This window comes from Nematocida ausubeli, assembly GCF_000738915.1.
Source record: "Nematocida ausubeli strain ERTm6 chromosome Unknown supercont2.4, whole genome shotgun sequence".
NCBI classification, from domain to species: domain Eukaryota; kingdom Fungi; phylum Microsporidia; genus Nematocida; species Nematocida ausubeli.
The window spans coordinates 234,407-256,940 of NW_026515637.1; the positions used below are offsets into that span (position 1 = coordinate 234,407).

Consider the following 22,534-nt stretch of genomic DNA (forward strand, 5'->3'; position numbering starts at 1 on the left):
TATACTCAAGACAAATCCTACAACCAGCAGGCCATAAAGAGTCACCACGCAGATAAAGCATCCAATAATGGCTGGATGTTGGCCATACCACCTTAACAACTATTTCTTAATTACGCACATTTATTTTTATACACTGGACGTCTTGACTATTGCTAAGTACTCCTCTGGCGAAAAATCTGGAAACTCTATGAAGAACTTCCACCCAGGCCGGATGAAATGCTCGTCGTTTCTCTTTTTCTTGTAGAAATACTTCTTGTTTATCAGCTCCTTCATTGTGTCTTCGTCTCGTTCTATCTTTTTCATAGCCCCCAGCACTTTCTCATACTGCAGCTCGCTTCCATTTAGATACAGCACCATGAAAACGTATAGTATCTCAGAGACATGCTCATTGATGTACATATTCTCCTCCTCAGTGCACTCTTCCTTCTTTGCAATATACACAAAGTCGCACTTCTTTAGGGACTCAGCCTTGTGCGTATAGTTCATGCTATTTTCATCCGGTAAAAGTGCCTTTCCACTTGCATCCACTCGGGATGTATATCCTGGCACGAGAGCGTACCCCATGGGCTCTAGCTGCTCCGCTATTAAATGCAGCGAATCCATGCACTCCTTCCGGGTTATCTGAAGAGTTTCTGTGATTTCGGATATCTTTGCATTTCTTCCCTTTCGGAACATATCCAAGATGTGCCACAAGACAGTTTGCGCACTCATCTAAAAAATTTGTGTGTAATTTCAGTACTTTTATTGGCACCTCCCCAGGCATGGATGATACTCATTCACATAATTCCACAGCACTTCTGGTTCTGCTTCTTGCTCAGCCTATATAGACTTTTTGTCTGGAAGGAGAGCTGCTCTGCAGAGTTTATTAAGTCGTGCAACTTCTGCCCTCTTCCTATTGCGCTCTCCACAGTCTTAGAGAGCAGATTGTGGACATCGTCAAGCTCATTCTGGATCTGCAGCATTACGTCTTTCTCTTCGTAGTTCTGGTACTCCTTTATTTGCTGTTTTACAAAGGACTTTAGCTTTGCTTTTTCCTCCTTTATCTTAACTTTCTTCTCCTCTGGGAAAAGCGCCTCGCTGTCTCCAGCCGGATACGCCATGTTTGCATCCTGGATGTGCTTTGCAATATCGTCAATGAGAAGACAGAGCGTAGGGATTGGATACTCCAGGAGGGAGGAGATAACAAAAATATACTTCCTTCTTTCCCTCACAAAGAACTTATAGCTGTCGCCTTCCTCCATTTTATGCACAAACTCCTGAGACCTGTCTGTCTCTATGTTCTGCACAATTCTATTGGAAATAAACCTAATCATTTCTTGAAAGGGGGTTCTTTTGAAGAAGCTGAATGACCCCAGAGAGTATTCCTCCAGGAACAGACTTACTTTCTCGCCCTCCTTGCTAAAGAGAATAATTGAAAACAAACATGCCTTCTTCTCACTCATAAAATTTTTTACACTTCGAGCGTTCTGTCGTCTTATGATGCACCCAGAAATGCGCCATACCGGGCCTTCTTTTTTTTATTGTGCGCAAATCTTCTTGACCTCGTACGATGCCTGCGCTTTTATTAATTTTAGAGCATCTGATTCTTCTATAAATGTAAAAGTGTTTTTTTGTTTATGAAGAAAGGATTCGTTTTGGCTTCTGTGCTGTGCCTTGCACTGGGGTATATCCAGGCAATTGCTGTCCAGAAGATAATCAGGCCAGGCACTGTGACTGTTCTCTCTGAGAAGATTACACAGGCTGGAATGGGCATAAAGCTGGATGTAACCATAATTGAAGGACATGACATCCAAATTTCTTCCGGCATGAAGAATAATCTCTCTGCTCCTGTTGAGCTAGTGAGCAGCTTCCAGAAAAACATTGAGGCCAAGAGCCCAGGGGAGTTTGAGCTGAGAATCACAAATAGCAGCGACAACTATGCCAATATATCAGTGTCCATCTATGTGGACAAGGCACATGAGGATAAGGACGAAGCAGAGGTCCTTAGAAAGCTTTTGGATAAAGTCCGGGTTGACCTTATGAACATCTACAATGACATTCTAAAGCTTAAAACTGCAAACACATCCAGCCTTTTAAAGACAAAGTCTGCGAAAAACACGTTGTGGATAGTTTGCATTTTCCCTCTTCTGTACATTTTCCTCAGCTACTGGAGACTCCAGTCAATTAAAAGCTTCTTCAGCACAAAGAAGAGAAATAAGATATAAGAAATAAACAGCTCGTGTTTTTTATTTTAATTTATGAGTGTAGAGAACAAAAGGAGATCGGAAATTATAAAAAGACAGGCTGCTATCCGAAAGAAGGAGACAGAGCCATCCAAACTTGAGAAGCTGGTGCAGGCCTTTACACACTGCAAAAAGGAAATTTTCCATGTAAAGCAGTTCTTGAAGAGATCTAAAAAACCCAACCAAGGAGAGTACCTGCAGATGCTGGCTGCCCACACAAAAGGAGTTCTTTTATTGGGGTTCCTAGGATACATCATCACGTTTATACATATCCCCATTAACAACATTCTATTTGGCATAAAGAAGTGAATAAAAGATAAAAGGAGTATTAGCATATGTACTTTGCATCTTCGGCGTGTGCTGGCTATTACCTAATAAAGATACGTGTGCTTATTCTATGTCTTTCTATTGGTGCTTTTATTTAATAAAGGCAATTTAAGACAGGTTGTTCTCCAACATTGTGTATGTAATATAGTTATTTTTAATTAACTTATATTGAAGTATAATTAATTTCATTAAAAAGAGTAAGCATGCACTATATCCTATTGCGGGGTTTAGTGCACTAGGCTTATTAGAGACAGCACGCCTGCTGCATCTGTTTATTATCCCAATAACCTGTTGGCCGAAAGCACATCCCTTAATATCCTTTGCAATTAGCACTATTTAACAAAGAATCTTAGCACTAGAATATATCACGCGTAGAAACAATATAGTTCGCATAAATACAGCCCATAGAATGCTTCATAAGCTATTCCTGCAGTAGTATAGACAAGCCACATAGGTGCATATATTAAATAGCATGCAAGTAGAAGCAACATATGGCCATTTAGTATGCTTTTCTTAGGAAAAGAAGCTTTCTGTGCACTAAATAGGAGTTTTTGTTGCCTGTTTTGCGTAGCATAAGTCACAGATACTATCTAGCTACATGCCATGCTAGTTCTATTCTGTTGTAAAGCATAGCTAGTTTTCCTATTTTTAGCCTCTTTAATTAACTTGCTCTTGTAATTATCAGCTACTTTTTCTTTTCTTTATTACTCTTCTGTATACACTAGAATTTTTCTACACTCTTCTTTTTTTCACTATTCAATGCGTATGGATATGTGTTCTTTGGTGGTAATCTCAGATTTGTGCACCAAATGCTTTGTCCCTTCTATAATGTACTATATCCCAGCAACAGCTAATTATAGTAGCCTATCCTTTTAATATTGTTTTATGATTCTAAGCTTTCCTTCTATCTTTGCAGCCTGCACATATTATATATAGGAGCATGTGTGGTATAGATGCCCTCAAAACTTCTTTAAATGGATCTCTTTGATCAGTATATACATGTTTTTATAATCTATGGCTATATAGTAAACTAGCACTCAACAGGCTATTACACAGATACATCTGCAGTTTATTAATAGAATTAAAGCATATTTAGTCTTTCTTTAGTCCAGTCCATGCTCTTTGCATCTGGGTATGTGCAGTTTTTATTCTTAGGTGTCTACAAGAAAATAAAGTGTATATATGTAAGGGTGTTAGAATATTTTTAGTTTGAAGTGGTTGATACAAAAATATAGAAGAGAGAACAGGAAAATCAAAAAACAGACAAGAATTAAAGACCCACTTGCGCACAGGCATCTAGATATAAGCAAAGAATATATAGTGCAAGAGAGAAAAACAGCTCTAGAGCGAACCAAACTGCCTCACCGCACATGTGTACAGACGCGCTCTTGCACAGAAAGTTGGGCATATTGAAGCGCACTGCAGTGTTACTGGACTCCTAGAGAGACAGAAAGTAGGCTTTAGTAGCAGTTAAGTAATAAGACACAAATATTTTCTTGCACAGTATAAAAACTTGCCTGTTCTCTATATATAGCCATATGTTTATGAAGAAAGGCATATACTATTCAGAGAGGATTTAAGCCACTAGCTTATAGAGCCAAATGACTAGCAGGTTAAAGCTACTCATACATATAGAGTCTCTGGACATTGTAAGTGCAAGTGTGAAAAAGGACAAAAAGTGCAGCACTCTGTGTTCCCACGCGGTCTCCCATCGCAGTACTATCAAAGCTGTCACGCGCTTAACTTCAGAGATCGAACGGGTTCTGGTGTGTACGCAGGCATATGGCCGCACGAGTATTAGTTACAGGCTGGCTCCTTGTGGGGGCATGTTAGTCTTAGACGAGTTTTTTCTTCTTGTCTTCTTCTGTGTACTAAGAATAGTTTGTTGAATAAAAATAATACAGTATATGGACTTGTAAAATATAAATCAAGAGAATGGCCAGAATGGCAAGAAATTAATGAAATATGCTTAGAGCATGGAGAAGCTGTTATTGTTGGCTTTTTTGTCTTCGGGGCATAAAATCCTTTTTATGGGCCACCAGTGCAGAAAGTATGGATTGAATACTGCTTCTCTGGGGTTGAATATAGGCCAATATGTTACAAGGAAGCCTGTTTGTTTGCATGATATACTGTGCCACACTCACATCTACTTATACAGTACATGGTTTTTTATTAAGCATAGCTGAGTTTTTTCCTGAAGTATTAGGCCTGGTTTTTCTATCCAGTATATAATTTATTTATTGATGCCCATATAGTTTCTAAACCTGATATTGACTAATTAAACTATGTGTATACAATAGACCAATATTAAGACAGCATATTATAGTATGGCCCAATGTGTTCACACCCATAGATCACTATATATTGACCTATAAAAACAGAGTCCCTCATTTCTTATTGGCGAATAGCCAAATTCTTGTGGGAACAATGACTAGTTGGGCCACTGCCAACTTGAGAAAGGTTTCACATCCTTAGGACATGAAAACCAAAAAAGCCTAGTCAAAAAATTTTACCCTTGTTAATTATGCATTTGCAATATTTGATTTGCTTTATGGTGATTGGCACCGTCTTTGCTAGGCTTGGTGTGAAGCATCTACAAGAAGCCCAGGAAATGCAGGTGTCCAATGAGGAAGGTGACCAGTTTATCATAAACCCGGAAGGCCCATTTAACTTGCTGCGGGGATACATCTATCATAAAAGTGGATACATCCATAATAAGCGGCAGTTTTCCCCAGAAATAAGCATAAACTACAATATATCAGGAAAGAAATCCTTATTCAGAAACTTATATGACTACAATTATACGAGGCTGCACCATAGTGATAAAGTGTATTACAATGAAAATGGACCGTACCCAAAACAGGAAAAGGACACAGAGCAAGAAAAACTGAAAAAATACATTATTGACTACCACAGCAAACTTGTTGAAATGTTCTCATTAAATGACACCCATGTGACAATTGAGGCAGGAAGGTACGATTCCTTAACCAAGTTTTTGAGGTACCCACCAGTTAAGGCTTGGTCTAACCACATTCTAGCCGCTCTTCTGTTGCTTTCTGAGGGCATAGACGTCCCTCTGGAGTGCGTGCAGGAGATGCCACAGCAGCATTTTCTTGTTCTAAAAAAGAGAAACTCTGACGAGAACTACTTTTCAATTCAGATAAGTGTGCCAGGGTATAGTTCTTCTAGTCCAAGATATAACCCGCATGTTCCGCAGATTGAAGCCAAGAACATCATTGAGTTCTTTATAAAGAACAGAGGGTGCCCGTTTCTAAAGAAATCTGGAGTTTTTTCAGACCCAGCAACCTTTGAAGAGTTTAAGAATGGATATTTCCTGAATAGCACGCGATTCTTAATACAGACCTATATCTTTGAGTTTATTGACAATCCAGCAGATCTTAAGGAGTTCATTACTGCTGGATACAGTTTACTGCAGGACTACATGCAAAATGATGCAGCTGGAAAAAAAAAGAAAAAGAGAATGATGAACATATTTAGTCGGTACTTCATACCCGCACAGAATTTAGGAAGCTCTTTGGAGTACTTTCATATAGCAGACACGCTTAAAGAGCTTAAAGACAGTAAAAAAATACTTCCTTTCTACTCAGAAGAGGAGATTCCTGTCTACTGCAGGATACCATGCTACAAACAAAAAAAGGGCATATTTACTACAGACTATGCAGAATATTTTGCAAACTGCGGTGAAACAGTCCTTCTGAATCTATTCTGCTGCTTGCTGTACAACCCAATGACCAAACAGTATACAACACAGCACATAACAAATCCGTCTGCAGATTTAGTTGAGTTCTTCTCTGTCTACAGCACACCTGTAGAGTCTAGCAGTATGGAGATGCACATGGCCTGGTGTAAAGTCGTCTCAGATCGAAAAAGGAAAAGCATCAAATACCGGAGCAAAACATACGAAATAGCAAGCGGCATTATCAATATGCTTCATATAATCACAGACCTAACAGGAATCTATGAAGAGAGAAGTGAAGTGCTTGAATCACTGTATGAGAGAGTCTTTAAAAGAGAACAATTGGAGGGTCCGCTTTTGAAAGAAATCTTAGACCATACAGAAAGTATTTTCAAGGAAATCGCCTGGAATAAATCCACTCGTGTGGACATGAATGGCGTACATAGAGTATACAGGTCAGATGGAAATCTCGATATTGTTGGAAACGTCACTATATATGCACAGCACGATTCAATGGAGTCTATTGCCGCTATACGCATAAGTACTGGGCACTCTTTCCTTAGTATATCGCCGCCTCCCTACGAGTTCTCTGAAGACGAGAATTCTTTGCTGTGCTCTCTGCAAAAAAAAGCACTTGAAAAGGACAGTTTCCTTGGGTATGCCTTTGCGCAGTATATTAGAAGGCTAAGACCTCGCTGCGAGGATGGCAAGGACGAGCTGGCTTTCCCGTGCATACAAAATGAAATCCTTGAAGTAGTAAGAAACAACTATGAAAATATGAACAGGCTTCTGCTCCTAAACAAAATATCCATACTGGGTGTAGCACGCGATATGGTGGAAGGCTGCATGATACTCACGTCCAGGGCAGAATTGACTCCACGCCATCCTATAATCCGATTTACCTCGAACATAATAGGATGCATGAACCTTACAAAGTCATGCATTCAGGCATTTTTATTGCCCTCTTTAATATACTCAAACAACGCACACCTGTTTAGACGTATTAGCCTGCCTTTTGAAAGATGGAGAGAGATTATTTTGGACCCAAAAGAGCACATAAATACGTTCGAGCGCATTATACATGCAGATAACCCAGAATTTTTAGTTTCTGCAATAAGGCTATACACGCAGATAGAGAAAAAAGGAGCACTAAGTGCGCAGAATCCACTGATTGAAAAAAGTCTTAACAAAGGAATATTCAAATGTCTATTCAAGAATAACACAGTTGAATATGCACAGATGCTGACAGACTGGATAGATTCATACTACCAGGTGAATAGAAAAGAAGTACATGCTGTAGTAAACTACATCTGGATGATATATGCATGTGAGGAAAAGAGTGAGCAACCAGAGCTTATTATAAGTCTGGCTGCAATGATTAATAAGAGTATATATTTACATGTATTTAGATGTCTTGATATTTCAGACCCTGCTAAAATAGTCCGTGTGCTTACTTCTTTACAAGACTCTTTTAAAGAGAAAAATCTACGAGTGTGTAATATTTTGGAAGAGACCGTGCAATATATTGCTTCTCTGTGCGCATAAATATAACCCGAATGCATACAAAGATACTTTTATGCATGCTGAATATTTAATTACCCTGGATAGTAGGGAATTTTGTGTCTTCGATGCACTTCTGTACTCGTCTTTTTCGGGCATACTCTACATATATACCAGAGGCATAAGTGGATTTGTTCATGCAGAGCACACCTTGGTGCAGTCTAAACAATAAATAAGATGCTTAATAGTCTTCCAGATGGTCATTATAAGTAGAGCGGCATGTGTATTAAACTGCCTTTTCTACATTCCAGATACTCCTTTTCTTCATGCATAGTTTAAAGTACATATGTTCTGATGTAGTGTATATTCTGAAATGTTTCTTTAATTTTATATAGGGCTTTCTATTCTTTTGTGGTGTTTCTTTTTCTTCTGGATTTCTTCACTGAGTGTATGAAAAACAGAACCCTTTCATTTTTTTTAGAAATGCAAAGTGAACAGATTAAAAATACATAAAGCTAAAATTCACCAGAGAATGTGTAAACCCTTCAATTACTCTTTATTTCGATATGCCATCTTAGCTAGAAGCATGTGCACAGAAGATGCTACGTCCTCTGCATTTGGATACATCAGCTTCTCAAGCTCTTCTGCATATGGGGTGGGCACTTTCTTGCTGCAGAGTGTGTACACAGGGCTCTCCAGGACTCCAAAAAGACGAGAGGAGATAGATGCAGAGATCTCAGAGGCAACTCCGCACTCTGGCCAGGCATAGTCCACAATCAACAGCCTCTTTGTCTTTGAAACAGACTTCTCAATTGTGCATATGTCCAAAGGATTTATAGCCAATAAGTTGATTACCTCCACAAAGATATTCTGCTGCTTAAGAATCTTCTCAGCTGCCTCCAGACAGATGCCAACTGTTATGCCAAGTCCTACAATGGTAACTGCATCACCCACCACCTCAACAATTGCCTTGTCCAGAGGGAGAAGGAAGTTCTCATCAAGTATTGACTCATCAAAGTCTTTTTCCTGGGAGTAGAGCATTTCATTCTCCAGAACAATCACAGGATTTGGGTCACGGATTGCACTTCTTAGAAGACCTGCGTGGTCCCGGGCCGAGTGCGGCATAACCACCCGAAGGCCTGGAATAGAGGCAAAGAATCCACTGAAGTCCTGCGTGTGCTGTGCACCCACGCCAGCTGCATATCCATTTGGGCCTCTAAACACAATCGGGCACTGAATCCTGCCTCCCGACATATACAGAGTCTTTGCTGCAGAGTTGATTATGTGGTCCATCGCCTGCAGGGCAAAGCTGAAAGACATAAAGTCGCACACAGGCTTTAGCCCCATGAAAGCAGAGCCCACTGCCAGGCCTGTAAACCCTATCTCAGATATTGGTGTGTCAATCACCCGGGCTGAGCCAAATTTCTCCAAAAGACCAGCTGTGCACTGGTATGCCCCTCCGTACACTGCAACCTCCTCGCCAATCAAGTACACACTTTCATCTCTGATCATTTCCTGGGCAAGTACCTTCTGTATAACCTCGGATATTTTCTCTTTCATGAAAATAAACAAACCATGTGTTATATACATAACTCATAATCAAACTTATACAAAAAAGAATATATCAAGAGGTACAACAGAAAGGTACAATAGACAGGAAAGAATGCACTTGATCCATCTGAAATGATGCTTTTTACTGTTCTTTGCATGCATCTAGAAAGAATAATTCGAATAAAGTGGCGGAATTCACGTGATGATTTTCTTTAAATTTATCAGTTTAAGGTAACAAGCAATTTCACCAAATATCAGTTGAAATTCATCTATTAGTAGAGAAGAATCAATCAATTGTTTCTTTCTTCTTAAACTCCGTGATATCATGGAAGTAAAGTTATTATTTTACCACTACATGCATACTCCATGGATAAAACCTATTTCTGATCTATTTCTAGCTAGTTAAATACTTATTATTCTGTCTATATTACATATGCATTGAATGCACATACAATGTATGCGATTTTCTCGTATTTAAATTATATTCATGCAAGTGGCTGTGCAGAGTACAATGTAAATATCTATATGGAAGTGCAGTGCGCATTAAAAGGTAATTCTGCCATCTGCACGCCAGATATAAAATTATATGCTACTTTGAAAACTTCTTGCTCTAACTATTTTTTGTCTTTGTAAGTACTAGAGCTTAAAGAAATTGAATAATGCAGAAAAATGAAAATATTGCTGAACTGATGCAGAGAGAGTATGACCCGCATGAATTGTAAAAATATTACATATTACAGGCATACAGACACATAGTAGAACTTACATATATGCATAAGACCTTAAGATGGTAAAAGTAGTTAAGAAATGAAAGCACTTATACAAATTAACTGTAGACTTTCCATGCATGCATATTACAGTACAGAAGAGTGCTATGGAGCAAATGTGCATCTGTAAATGCACTAGAAAAAATACATGAAAGGAACCGCCTAAGCCAGAAGCAGTAGCAATTGCAGACTAAATAACCCACTTGAAAATGCTTTGTGAGCCTATTAGCACATGCAACTGCTAAAAATGTTTTATTATTAAAACCCCACATAGCAGTACGTGTGAGTAGTAGAGTCTTCTGGGATACATTGAAAATCCGAAATGCAATAGGAGACATCTGCAAGCATGGAAATAATATATCAAATAGATCTAAAGTTTCAGCATTACTTTGGGAGTGCTATGTGTAAATAAGAAAAGGAAAAGTAGAATTCTAGTGTATTTGTGCGTATAACCTTCATAAAGTCTTTGTGGCCCTATAAATAGATGCGTGCAGTGTCTACAGAATGTGTTTTGAAAGATGCTTCATTAATTAGGGCACACCTGCCATGGATCCTGGGCAATCAAAAACAATGTAGGCGACTTGGTCTAGTGGTATGATTCCTGCTTTGGGTGCAGGAGGTCCCGGGTTCAATTCCCGGAGTCGCCCTTCTTTTTATTTTTCGCATTTTTAATTGCTCTTTAAAGCACCTTCCTTTTCTTTATTTATGAAAAACCCTCAAAGCAGAAACAAGCCAGCGAAAAAGGAAGAAATCCACCCACATCTGTACGACCTATCCGTAATAAAATCGGAGCTGGATGAAATTCTTGTTGAATACCTCACTGAGTTGGAGAAGTACCAAGAAGACACGATCTTCACTGACATAAGAATTGCCATAGGGATTGCGACGGCATCCATTGCTATCTCTGTTTTCCTTCTAGTGGAGCGCGCTGGCCTGAATGCAAACCGAATAGGAATCATTGTACTTCTTGTTTCCTTCTGGATCCTTGCATATGCAGAAAGCATTATCATGAAGGTCTTCTTTTACCACACTTTTTCTGGCACAAAAGATACCCACAAAGTGAAAGTAATCACAAAGATCGCAGACACACTCCCTATATATACAATACTAATATACTCAGGGCAGAAGAAAATACCAAGCAAAACCTCCATAGACATTCGCTCTGTGTATGCTGATAATTTTCTAATTGTAAGTGGCTTTAGACGCATAATAAAAGACTGCCTGAGTAGTGCATAAAAAAGAAGTAGTAAAGATAAATAAAAAGTTATTCTGGCATACAGCACTTTTTCTATCAATCGCACGCAGGAAAGTAGAATATTCCAGCAATACATGGCATAAGTATGCAGAAGATATTCTGTGTGAATACCTGCAAACGAATGCAACCATGTAAAACAGTATTTTATCTGCGATTATGTCTTGCAGGTTATTAAATACGCACTCTTGCTGGGATGTGATTATCTTATAAGAAATATCTGTAGATACGCATAGAATACAGCCTGTGTTTCTATATTCTGCATGATATCTATTGAGGTGTTCTGTTTCACTGTTTATTCTGTATTTATTATTTGTATTTTTATTTTCTTTAATGAAGAGAGTATTCTTGGCTATTTTCTTTATCGGGCTGGCCCTGTGTGAAACATTTGATGTGGCAGGGGATGATAAGTTTGTTCTGGGTCTGAGGCTCGCAGAGGGCAGGAAAACCCGTTTGGAAATGTCACTTTCTGGCGTAGGGAATGGGCCAACCACTTTGCAGCTTAAGGACCCTTCTAATAAAGTCATAAGAACATTTAAAGATGAGACAAATATGACAATTTCTTTCATGCCAAAGGAAGCAGGCGACTACAACCTAACCCTAAGCAACCCTTCAAAGAAGAAGATTATCTTTACAGTTATACTCCCAGAGGCAGATGAAGGCCCATTTGCATCGCAGGTAGAAGCAAATCTTGGAAAGGATCTGGAAGACTTCCTCCGAAGAATAATTGATGCACACAAATCACTGCTCTCTAGACAGACCGAGCACTTAGAGAAAGCAAAAGGCACTAAGAGCTGGATAAAGAAGCTTACGCTTCTTGAGGTGTGTCTGTGCCTGCTTGCCTTGTACTACGTGCAGAGCGAGGCTGTTAAGACCTTCTACAGCACCAGAAAGGTATAACGAATAAATAGTAAATACTTATACATTATAGTCTGCCCATCTTCTTTGGTTTATTTTTGGCACGGGCATGCTTCTTTGTTTCTTTTTTCTGCATAAATGCAAGAATAACGGAACAGAAAATTTTATGGCAGAAAAGGAAGAGAAGGACATTTCGCACGAGATGAGAAGTGTGCGAGTTCCATCAAGAAAGATGAAAATGATAAAGGAGGAGTGGATGAAGATATACACACCAGTTGTAGTGCAGTGCAATCTTCAAATAAGAATGAATTTGGCAACACAGAGCATAGATATTAGAACGTGTAAAGAGACACTTAGCCCTGTAGCCATACAGAGGGCTGAAGAATTTATCAGTGCAGTTACGCTTGGGTTCTCTCCAGAGGATGCACTTTCCATTCTGAGAGACGACACGCTCTATGTAAACTGCTTCTCCATTGAAGATGTAAGAATACTGAGACATCACCACATAGGCAGAGCCATTGGAAGAGTTGCTGGTACAAAGGGAAAGATCAAGAACAATCTGGAGCTAATCACACAGACACGCATTGTTATAGAGGACAAGAACATCCGTGTGCTTGGAACTGCAGAGAGCATTGCGCTGGTGAGAACAGCAGTAAGTAAGCTGATCATGGGGTCACAGCCAGCAAAGGTCTGCGCGGACTTAAGAATGATTTCAAAGAAAGTGCAAGAAAGGCTCTAGAACAAACAACAGAAACTGCAGCCCAAACCATTAAGGTGCTTTGGATCTATATAGGACGAGCATTCCTGGCAGAAAGACTCTTTAAACTATTATTCGGCTGTTAAATTCAATAAATGCCAAACTTAGTCAATTCATATCTGCATGCTGTGTACGCATATGGCATTTATGCAGATTCTTTTAGCAAGCACTTTTATTTGTAGTGTATGCTGCATGCCAGATATTCTATATTCTGTGGTTCACACATATTTTTACAATGGAGTGATTTAGTCATGCTAAAAATCTGTCCGAAATTCTAAATATCATTTGCAGCACTAGAAATGCCAAGACATGCTAGTGAAATATAAGAACCTGTATACTGAACACCTTCACATAGCACTTGTCTGATTTTCAGGCTATAGAAATATGTGCACCCTAACAGAAAAACACCCTAAATGCAGAATAACTTGGTATGAATATATTCAGTCTGTGCTATAAACTATCTGTATACATCAATGCATTGTGCTTTTATCCTTCTGTTACAAATATTTTCAATGAATAAGACAGTGCAGTTAGAAAACCTATTTATTCCTTTTAAACTCCATTTTAATCCTCCCATGGTTTGTCTGTTTATAATATCCTATGCTTAATATGACCATGTTCATTTTATCGTATTTAAAGAGAGAAAAACTCAGTTCTCAAATTACTGCAGCGAATACGGGCTTAAAATCTGCCTTATTCTGGGATCTGGAAGACTTGGGTGAAATATGCCACCTGTTGTATGATTCTTTGCATGCTGCTTGTCTGCAGAATGTTTTTCTCCTGCATCCATGCCTCCAGAGTCTTATAGCCCTTTCTTTCCTCTGCTGTCTCCTTAAGAAGAGAAATCACAGAGTCAATCATGCCTGCCACAAAGACTATATCATCCTCCTTGAACCCTCTGGTTGTAAGAGCGTATGTTCCCAGACGAATACCAGATGGCGTAAATAGAGAGCCTTTATCTCGCGGCACACTGTTCTTATTTATGCTTATCCCCAGGGCATCACAGAAGGTCTCCACCTCCTGTCCTCCCACGTTCATATTTCCTAAGTCAATAATGATCATATGGTTCACAGTTGAGCCTGTAATAATATTGTATCCCTTCTCCTGGAAGAACTTGCACATTACCTTGGAGTTAGCAAGAACCTGCTCTCCATATTTCTTAAACTCAGGCTGTGCTGCCATGTGCATCGCATGTGCTATACCTGCAATTGTTTGATTGTGGGGGCCGCCCTGCATTAAAGGGAAGACTGCTTGGTGCATTCTTTGCTCAAGATTGTACTCCTTGCCCTTGATTGTGACACTCTTTCTGTATATAATTATTGCACCTCTTGGCCCTCTTAGCCCCTTGTGTGTGGTTGTCATTACGACATCACAGTGTGCGAACGGACTGTTCATAAGATCGCAGGCAATTAGAGCAGATATGTGCGAGATGTCTGCATATAAAAAGGCATTGCTGCCTACAATGCTTCTCAGCTTTTGATAGTTTATATCCTGGGAATGTGCACTGTACCCACAGATGAGTAGCTCTGGGTTGATCTCATTTACTCGCTTCTCAATGATGCTGTAGTCTAAGACCCCCTTCTCATCTACTTCGTACGGGTATGATGCAAAGTAAAGACTTGTTCCAGATACCTTTCGGGTTTTTGTCTGGAACCCGTGTGTTAGATGCCCTCCTGCAGGCAGATTCATTCCCATTATCTTTCCGCCTGGTCCTATCAAAGCAGAGTAAGCAGAGAAGTTGGCCACACTCCCAGAGTATGGCTGCACACAGACTCCCCACTCGTTGGGATCAAGCCCAAACAAGGCAAGTGCTCTTTTTTGGCATAGGCTTTCGATTGCATCAATGTATTTTGTTCCTCCGTAGTATCTTGCACCCACCTTTCCTTCGGAATATTTATTAGTTAGAAGGGATCCAGAGTATTTGTAAATTTCTGGAAATACATAATTTTCGCTTGCAATTAAAGTAAGCGAATTTCTTTGTCTGTTTTCTTCTTGATCAACATATTCTTTCAGCTGGCTATCCTGTTCAACACTCATGCTAGTAGTGAAAAAATAAAAAGCTAAATAGACTCAAAATCAATGATATTGCATGAAATATTAAAGAATCAGAGATTTATACTCTGTTCTGCATAAGTACTGATACAAGCGCACGCTATGCATTTATACAGACATGCCTGATAGTGCATATGGTTATTAAATCAGCTATGATTATTCAACAAATTAACTTCTATGATAATAAGCATGCGTTGTAAATTAATGGTAAGTGGATATTTCCTATTGAAGTTTAGCTTGGCTGTGGGTAGAGTGCGGAATTTTAAAAGAACTTTTTTATGTGGAAGGTTCCATGGTTTTTGGCTTACTATAGAAGAAGGACATTGGACTTTCTGCTAAAAACCAACTATCCAATAGAAGCACTATCTTATGTAAAATCCCATTATAATGCTGTGGAACTTCTTTTTTGTAGGCTTCTTCTTTCTTTATTATCATATTCCCATAATGGTTAGAACTCGAGTTATTATTGCATGCTAAGTTTCTTAATTTGTACTCCTTATTTCAATATTCTATTAAAATACATCTGCTGCTATTTGAAGAAGAAATAAAGGTAACTCAGAGTATATAGATGCAAATAGTGTTTATTTTAATTTATGTTTAAAGTGCAGAAGTAGTTGTAACATACTTCTACAGTTTATTATAAATTGTCTCTGTTCATGACTTTCTCTCGCATACATTCTAGAAATGCGGCGCACTCTATAAGCTAGAATTTATAGCAGCTGCTGGATGGAACATTATGGCGCATAAGAAGGCCTCCATACTCGCCCTTTCTTACGCCTGATACTGCCTCAACAAAGGAGTCTGTCCCGCACACCAGATACAAGACATCCTTGCTAAGCAGTGGCTGAATGAGTACTTCTATTTTTCTGATTAGTTCTGCATGCGTGCAATCTGGGTTCTTGGACATAAGACTAATGCATTCCAAGCTTATCCCACTGTATAAAGAACTGTCTTTTAATATCTGGTGGTTGGTACTGTGCGATAGTGCTATAGAGGTAAACTTGTGCATACTTCTATTCTGTGCCGCATAGTCTAATATTTGCATCATAGGAGTAATTCCTGTTCCTGCAGATATCATGCATACATGCATGTGCTTGGTGGAGAGAATCTCTTCTATTGGGTACTTTGGTGTGTACCACAGCACACGCAGCTCATCTCCAACAGATAGTTTTTCTAGATCTGGAGTGAACATGTTCTTCCCTTCTTCCTGTGGATATATTTTTATAATGCATTCTACTGTGCTTCCTGTAAAACTAACAGGTGAGTATGGCCTAGTAAGTGTTTTTCCTACTATTCCTAGCCTAATCGCATAGCACAGCGGGGGAAAGCTTTCTTCTCCTATGTCTACTAAATACGTACACAAGGATATTCCAATCTGGCGAATCTCTTTGATAATTCCTCTTTTTTCAATAAGCTCATTGTGCACCATTTCTACTCGCTGTCTCTAAAACTTTTTAGCTGTGCTTTCTGTTACTATATTTTCTTTATACAAGGCATGAAAACCTTCGCATATACACGAAAGAATAGAAGTGCCTGGCTTCTTTGCACTTCCATAGTCTCTAAAGACTCTTAAAGAAAGTATTAAGCTCTTTTTAAGCACCCTTGCACATACCAAATATGCAGCATATTTTGCAAGTAAAGTGCCTTAGTAGAGTAGTGCGCTTGCAGCAGTACACAGCCTGATATTGTAGTCTAGAGATTGTTCTATGCGCATATTTATAGCTATGTCTAAAGAAGTGTAAATACTCTAATAGAAGAAATATATAAAAGTATTTTCGCCTACAAATAAGCCCATAGAAGTATAAGTGCATTCAGGATATTGGTAACTCTGAATCTGTAAAAGGGCTTAGAGAATTAAATAACCAACCTAATTAGGACTAGCTTATAACTAAAAGTGTTTATTTTCTGCACAATCTATAGAACATTTCATTCTAAGTCAATTATAACTCCTCTTGTCTATTTAAGCTACTCTGCAGACTCTAGTGGTATAAGATACAATTTCTTCTGCCTGAAGCCAACAATCCAATATATGCATACGCTTTAGTCTATGAACTCACCTGTTTTTGTGATAAACAGCCCTTTCTAGATTGCATTATAAACTCTTTAGTAGGCCCTTGCATGCTCTTTTATTTTGAAAATTCCATTTGGGTTCTATGTGCACTTGTAATTTGCTGTACATAAGCCTAGAATGCTTTATTAAAATTATTAAAATACTGTATGTTTGCAATTTCTGTAGGATTAAATTTAATTACTATTATAAGCTCCTCTAATCGAATAATACCACATTGCAGTCAAGTGTTTTGCTCTCTCAGACACTAATGCGCCTCTTCTATTACACGCATGCCACGGGGGGTTTTAAGGCTTTTAGTAAAGTACCAATTTTCATATATTATTTAATCAATATTTTTGATTTTATTATTACTTACGCTAGACTTCTCAAATAAATGCAATCTCGCCCTCGCTGTGTAATTGCTTGCCAATTTATCTTTCGATCAAATTAATACTATATGCTTGCAATTTGCCAGATTTATTCTAAAATGTTTATTTGAATATTTTCAAAGCTCTATGGAAGGAATCCGTCAAGAACAGATAAATGCTTCTTCAAACCAAGAAGGACCAATGCACGGGGCGTTTGCAATTCTAGAAGTGCATGCTGGATGGGTGTTTGTTTCCAAAGGGAGTACAACAAACAAATGGCCTTTGCAGAAACAATATAAATCATTCACCACAAATGCGCATTTGCTAAAAAGGGGCGCCTTTATTGGGCACACGTACGAAAACACACTGTATCTTGTAAGGTATCTAAAGGGAAAGGAAGACCCTCTTGTAGGGACCATTGAATCGTACGCACTGTTTGATGCATCAATATTCTATATTGCAGGAAAGACAGTGACAGCCATAGACATAAGTACAGGGGAGAAGAAGGTTGTAATTGAGAACGACGAAATTATAGGCACCGCGCAGATACTTCTATGCGAGAACACGCTGCTACTTATATCCGAGAAAATAATACACCGGCTGGAGCTAAACACAAGTGCATATACAAAACTACGGCTGCGGGTTACCTTGGACCCAAACACTGCAAAGGTGTCCAAGCTGAAGGGCCAAATACAGCTAGTAGTAAGCTGCGAAAAAGGAAATGTATATATATTTGAGGCGACAAAAATGGAAATAGTCCGAAGTATGAAGTACTTTGGCGCGCCAATCAGCACAATTGGATTTTGGCACCCAGAACCTGCACTTCTCTTTGTTTTAACAACAGCAGGCGAGCTAATGAACGTGGACTGTCTGAACAACCGAGTGATAAAAAAGCATGCCTTCCCAATAGATGACTATAAAAGAGTTGTTCCCTTGAAGGGCATGGGGATGGCATTTATATCCTCTAACAAAATAACCATGTACTCTCCGTATACAAACAGCATTAGAACCATATATAGAAGCCGCGCAAATGGAAGTGTTTCTTTCATTTCACTTATTGTTCTTGATGACGCGCCTAGAGAGAAGGTTCTTTCCGAGATGAAGATGTCTGAGGGCAAAGGAATGGGCTACAAGGCTGCAGACTATATTATGGCAAACGGCAACTTTCCTACGTTTGAAAAAAAAGGCACACCAGGCGAAAAGGAACCTACCGAGAAGATACCAGTGGAAAGACCCATTAGATTAGATGTAGAATATAGTAAGAATTGCAATATTCACGATGGCAGCGACGGTAAAAATGTTTCCGCAAATGATAGGTATCTAGAGTATGCGCAAGACATGTTTTACATGCACAAGTCATTTGAAAGGTTCAAAGAGTCAGTGCACAAGATCCATGCTGATGTCTTGAAAGAGGTTTTTCAGATGAAAAAAAGATTAGATAAGATAGAGGAGTCTCTCTTAAAATGATTTATTATCTATTGCAGCAAGCACTTTCGTAATAAAAAGGCATCTTTAGGATATACATTTGTGTAGTAATTAGTAATGAGCTTTGCAAGCTTAAACCCTGATTTATAGTAGAACTCGATTGCACGCAGGTTGGACGTCTGCACATGCAAAAATATGTGAGGTATGCCATATGCCACAGAAATTGAGTCGATTTCTTTAAGAAGCATCTTTCCATATCCGTGCCCTTGATATTTTTCTATTATACCAATAAGAATCACATACATAAACTTGTCCTCCTCAAACTTATTCATTCCGCTGCACTCACAGTTTGGTATTGCGCTATGCGGGGACCCGCTGAGATCCATTGTGTTGGAATTGGACAGCCTAAGGGCAAAAAGCCCAACAATCTCATGGGTTGCTGAGTTGCAAAGGAGCTGAAGAAATGTGTTTTTTGAGAACAGCTTGGCATAGAAATCATGATTATACACAACAGGGAAGATCTGTAGTATAATTGCTTTGATCTCATCCATCTTATCTGGATCTGCAGGCACTATGTATGGTTCATTCTGAAGGTGTTCTGGGGCTGCTGTTTTCTTCTTTGAATGCATGTCAGCCATGTCTGTTTATTAAAACAAAAATATTTCTGAGAGATATATCCGTAGGAGAAGCGGAAATTGCTTAGTAGAAAAAGCATTCCAATGCGTTTATGCACAAAGAATTTGTCTAAAGCCGATATATCAATGTCTTTTCACCCAAAATGCTGTAAGAAGTTATATGCGGATCTAGAAGACAAATATTAAATAAGTTCTGCAGGAAATAACTAGAATAGAAGAATGTGCGCTGGGCAGCCGCAGGAACTGGCTATTGCCCTGCAACCAGACGGGCTCTATTTTGTGTTTATATAGCTACTGTATAATAAAAATTTGCTCATATATATATTTATGAAGGAAGAGTGTATAATTTGCTATGATAGTTATACTACAGGAATAGTTACAGAGTGTGGCCATCGGTGCTGCTTAAAATGCGGCCTGCGGTACAAGTTCATAAGTAACAAATCAGGCTGTCTGATATGTCTTAAAGAAGTGCCCAATGAGGAGCTGCTCTTTCGCCTTGTAAAGAGTCCTCGTGCAGGGTTTGTTAAAACAGAGGACTCGTACGTTTGGGCAGGCTCTATTGTGTGCGAGCCTGAGGAAATAGAGGAAATAGAGAAACTGCTTACCAGATCATGCAAGCTGTGCAAAACTGAGTTCTATGATAGTAGTACGCTGATCAACCATTATGCAACGAAGCACAAGAGATACTTGTGCGAGCTGTGTGTTGAGTATAGATGTGAATTTCCCTTTGAATATGTTGTCTATAGCATGGGAGAACTGACCGCCCACAGAACAGAAAAAACAATTGGTAACGGGCATCCTAGCTGTGGATTTTGCAGAGAAAGATTTTACACACCCGACATTCTAGCAAAGCACTGCAGAAAGGCGCATGAGGTGTGCTATCTATGCGAGCGGCTTGGGAAGAAGAACGAGTACTATAAAAACTACAAAGAATTAGAGAGCCACTTTAAAAAGGCCCACTATACATGTGATGAACAGATGTGCTTAGATGCCAGATGCTATACATTTATTGATGAAATTGAACTGGCTGCACACAAAGTATCCACTCACCCAGTCAAGAGAGAGAAAATAAAGATTCCTATACTGGCATCAACCGCACCCCGCAAAAACTCAGGGGAAGCACGGGAGGCACAAAGAAAGGAAAAAAAGGACAGTGCGCCAAGAAATACAGAGGAAAATGCAGGTATAGACGAAAACACTGCAAGCACTCCTGCAATTCCTAAACATCTAAATAGAGAGGAGTTACTGCGACAGCGCAATATGAAAGAAAAATACACAAACATGATAAATCGAACATACAAGCCTGCAAAAGAAGTTGCATCTCTAACAGAAAGCTATGACCGCATGGATATATCACTTGACGTGTTTGTTGCTAAGTTGCAGGAAGTGCTTGGAAATTCCCAGGCAATTGAGTTTGTTGATAGAATATCGCCATATTTGATGATGGACAGGACTAAAGACATCAAAGATAACTTTCCAAAGATAAAAAGATCGATTGAATTTGCACCAGTAAGAAGCCCGGGTGTGGCAAATAGCCCAGCAGATCCAAAAAAAGACAGTGCCGAGAAGAAAGCCGAGGGAGAAGATTTACTGTTAAAGAAGGAAGAACCCAAGAGTCTAGAGAAGGTCTATATGCAGGCAGCAAAACCACAGAAAGTAGAGAAAAAGGCCAGTGGAGCTGGTACTAAGATAGCATGGTCTCCTGGCATGTCCTTGTCTGCATGGAATAGCAAAACAGGGATAGCCACGATAAAACCAACGCAAATTTCAAAGATTGAAATTAAGCTTCCCAGCGCAATCAAGAAAGATACAAGCGAAAAGGAATCTAGTGAGAAAAAAACAGTTCGTAAACACCGCGTGTTTGAAATCCAATGAATAGAAGTAATATAATAAACAAACCAACAGTTTTTACACTACTATGCGATGATTGGTTATGTATTTTATTGGGTTTTTAAATATTATCTATAAAACAGAAAGAAAATCAAAACATCATGAATAAAACTAAAAGAAAGCTATCAGTCAAAATATACTTTGCAGTAGTATATTTTTATTTTATACTAGCTGCTAGAGTAAAAGCAACTACTGATGACAAACCAGAAACAGAAAAATTACAACTTGATGAATATATAGATCTTGATATTCCTGAGTTTTATGGCAAAAGAGCTATTTCGGAGCTCACACTAGAAGAGCTTCAGCTTGCGATTCAAAATATAGAGCACAAATTAAACGTTTTATATTCTGCGCATCTTCCTGAGACTTCAGATCAAGCTACCACAGCTGACACTAAGGGAAGCCCGATAGAAGATCCATCTCTTCCTGGTGATGAAGCTAATTCAAGCAAACAGGATGACTTCTTAAAAACTGAAGGTTTATCTAGCTCAAAGCCATCTGAGGACAATTTAAGCTCAACCAAAACTGCTGATTTAGATGCACCCTATCCAGAGGAGCAATTTGATAATGCTGCATTGGAAGAAAAGCCAGAATCAACTGTTGATGACTCTGCTGTGAAGGAAAATGAAAACTCACTAACAGAAAAAGATCTTTCTATGGATGATCCTTTAACTGAAGGAACCAACAGTTTTATAGTAGACGAGCCAACCAGTGAGAAAGATAGTACAGTTTTTGATCCAGAGGAAGGATCTAAAAGCAAAGATTCAACTGAAAAACTCAGTGAAGTATCTAAATCTAGCTTAGATGAAGTAAATGACAATGCGCAAGAAGGTTTAAACCAGTCTGAGTCTAAGCCAGTAACAACTGACGAACTTATTCAGCCTGATCCAGTAACATCCAATGAAAGTATAAACCAGCTTGAGTCTAAGCCAGTAACAACTGATGAATTCACTCAGTCTGATCCACTGCTATCCAATGAAAGTACAAACCAGTTTGAGTCTAAGCCAGTAACAACTGGCGAATTCACTCAGTCTGATCCAGTAACATCCGATGAAACTACTGACTCTGATCTAGTAACATCCGACGACAGTATAAGCGAGTCTGAGTCTGATCCAGTAACATCCGATGACAGTATAAGCGAGTCTGAGCCTGATCCAGTAACAACTGACGAAATCACTGAACC

General features: G+C 39.1%; 16 protein-coding genes and 2 non-coding genes across 18 annotated transcripts; 10 read left to right on the forward strand and 8 right to left on the reverse strand.

Moving 5' to 3' along the window:
* Positions 1-126: 126 nt before the first annotated feature.
* On the reverse strand, positions 127-711 carry NESG_01682 (uncharacterized protein; the record flags this gene model as incomplete). The annotated part of the gene is made up of 1 exon (XM_053049308.1): positions 127-711. One exon carries the CDS (start codon positions 709-711, stop codon positions 127-129), a length of 585 nt encoding a protein of 194 aa, XP_052904258.1.
* Positions 712-776: 65 nt separating this feature from the next.
* On the reverse strand, positions 777-1,442 carry NESG_01683 (uncharacterized protein; the record flags this gene model as incomplete). The annotated part of the gene is made up of 1 exon (XM_053049309.1): positions 777-1,442. The coding sequence occupies one exon, from the start codon at positions 1,440-1,442 to the stop codon at positions 777-779; it is 666 nt and encodes a 221-aa protein (XP_052904259.1).
* A 174-nt stretch (positions 1,443-1,616) lies between these two features.
* Positions 1,617-2,204, forward strand: NESG_01684 (uncharacterized protein; the record flags this gene model as incomplete). The annotated part of the gene is made up of 1 exon (XM_053049310.1): positions 1,617-2,204. The coding sequence occupies one exon, from the start codon at positions 1,617-1,619 to the stop codon at positions 2,202-2,204; it is 588 nt and encodes a 195-aa protein (XP_052904260.1).
* A 33-nt stretch (positions 2,205-2,237) lies between these two features.
* NESG_01685 (uncharacterized protein) lies at positions 2,238-2,531 on the forward strand (the record flags this gene model as incomplete). Its single annotated transcript, XM_053049311.1, has 1 exon — positions 2,238-2,531. One exon carries the CDS (start codon positions 2,238-2,240, stop codon positions 2,529-2,531), a length of 294 nt encoding a protein of 97 aa, XP_052904261.1.
* Positions 2,532-4,224: 1,693 nt separating this feature from the next.
* NESG_01686 lies at positions 4,225-4,339 on the reverse strand. Its single transcript, XR_008288889.1, has one exon. It is a non-coding gene; the product is annotated as a 5S ribosomal RNA (ribosomal RNA).
* A 734-nt stretch (positions 4,340-5,073) lies between these two features.
* On the forward strand, positions 5,074-7,791 carry NESG_01687 (uncharacterized protein; the record flags this gene model as incomplete). Its single annotated transcript, XM_053049312.1, has 1 exon — positions 5,074-7,791. The coding sequence occupies one exon, from the start codon at positions 5,074-5,076 to the stop codon at positions 7,789-7,791; it is 2,718 nt and encodes a 905-aa protein (XP_052904262.1).
* A 504-nt stretch (positions 7,792-8,295) lies between these two features.
* NESG_01688 (uncharacterized protein) lies at positions 8,296-9,306 on the reverse strand (the record flags this gene model as incomplete). The annotated part of the gene is made up of 1 exon (XM_053049313.1): positions 8,296-9,306. The coding sequence occupies one exon, from the start codon at positions 9,304-9,306 to the stop codon at positions 8,296-8,298; it is 1,011 nt and encodes a 336-aa protein (XP_052904263.1).
* Positions 9,307-10,123: 817 nt separating this feature from the next.
* On the reverse strand, positions 10,124-10,402 carry NESG_01689 (uncharacterized protein; the record flags this gene model as incomplete). Its single annotated transcript, XM_053049314.1, has 1 exon — positions 10,124-10,402. The coding sequence occupies one exon, from the start codon at positions 10,400-10,402 to the stop codon at positions 10,124-10,126; it is 279 nt and encodes a 92-aa protein (XP_052904264.1).
* Positions 10,403-10,639: 237 nt separating this feature from the next.
* NESG_01690 lies at positions 10,640-10,711 on the forward strand. Its single transcript has one exon. It is a non-coding gene; the product is annotated as a tRNA-Pro (tRNA).
* A 58-nt stretch (positions 10,712-10,769) lies between these two features.
* NESG_01691 (uncharacterized protein) lies at positions 10,770-11,300 on the forward strand (the record flags this gene model as incomplete). The annotated part of the gene is made up of 1 exon (XM_053049315.1): positions 10,770-11,300. The coding sequence occupies one exon, from the start codon at positions 10,770-10,772 to the stop codon at positions 11,298-11,300; it is 531 nt and encodes a 176-aa protein (XP_052904265.1).
* Positions 11,301-11,649: 349 nt separating this feature from the next.
* NESG_01692 (uncharacterized protein) lies at positions 11,650-12,216 on the forward strand (the record flags this gene model as incomplete). Its single annotated transcript, XM_053049316.1, has 1 exon — positions 11,650-12,216. One exon carries the CDS (start codon positions 11,650-11,652, stop codon positions 12,214-12,216), a length of 567 nt encoding a protein of 188 aa, XP_052904266.1.
* A 67-nt stretch (positions 12,217-12,283) lies between these two features.
* NESG_01693 (uncharacterized protein) lies at positions 12,284-12,913 on the forward strand (the record flags this gene model as incomplete). Its single annotated transcript, XM_053049317.1, has 1 exon — positions 12,284-12,913. The coding sequence occupies one exon, from the start codon at positions 12,284-12,286 to the stop codon at positions 12,911-12,913; it is 630 nt and encodes a 209-aa protein (XP_052904267.1).
* Positions 12,914-13,624: 711 nt separating this feature from the next.
* NESG_01694 (serine hydroxymethyltransferase) lies at positions 13,625-14,968 on the reverse strand (the record flags this gene model as incomplete). Its single annotated transcript, XM_053049318.1, has 1 exon — positions 13,625-14,968. The coding sequence occupies one exon, from the start codon at positions 14,966-14,968 to the stop codon at positions 13,625-13,627; it is 1,344 nt and encodes a 447-aa protein (XP_052904268.1).
* Positions 14,969-15,686: 718 nt separating this feature from the next.
* NESG_01695 (uncharacterized protein) lies at positions 15,687-16,412 on the reverse strand (the record flags this gene model as incomplete). The annotated part of the gene is made up of 1 exon (XM_053049319.1): positions 15,687-16,412. The coding sequence occupies one exon, from the start codon at positions 16,410-16,412 to the stop codon at positions 15,687-15,689; it is 726 nt and encodes a 241-aa protein (XP_052904269.1).
* A 1,136-nt stretch (positions 16,413-17,548) lies between these two features.
* Positions 17,549-18,868, forward strand: NESG_01696 (uncharacterized protein; the record flags this gene model as incomplete). Its single annotated transcript, XM_053049320.1, has 1 exon — positions 17,549-18,868. One exon carries the CDS (start codon positions 17,549-17,551, stop codon positions 18,866-18,868), a length of 1,320 nt encoding a protein of 439 aa, XP_052904270.1.
* An 8-nt stretch (positions 18,869-18,876) lies between these two features.
* On the reverse strand, positions 18,877-19,464 carry NESG_01697 (uncharacterized protein; the record flags this gene model as incomplete). Its single annotated transcript, XM_053049321.1, has 1 exon — positions 18,877-19,464. The coding sequence occupies one exon, from the start codon at positions 19,462-19,464 to the stop codon at positions 18,877-18,879; it is 588 nt and encodes a 195-aa protein (XP_052904271.1).
* Positions 19,465-19,788: 324 nt separating this feature from the next.
* NESG_01698 (uncharacterized protein) lies at positions 19,789-21,336 on the forward strand (the record flags this gene model as incomplete). The annotated part of the gene is made up of 1 exon (XM_053049322.1): positions 19,789-21,336. One exon carries the CDS (start codon positions 19,789-19,791, stop codon positions 21,334-21,336), a length of 1,548 nt encoding a protein of 515 aa, XP_052904272.1.
* Positions 21,337-21,452: 116 nt separating this feature from the next.
* Positions 21,453-22,532, forward strand: NESG_01699 (uncharacterized protein; the record flags this gene model as incomplete). Its single annotated transcript, XM_053049323.1, has 1 exon — positions 21,453-22,532. A coding segment is annotated over one exon (1,080 nt), but the record flags the coding sequence as incomplete, so codon positions are not given.
* Positions 22,533-22,534: the final 2 nt, after the last annotated feature.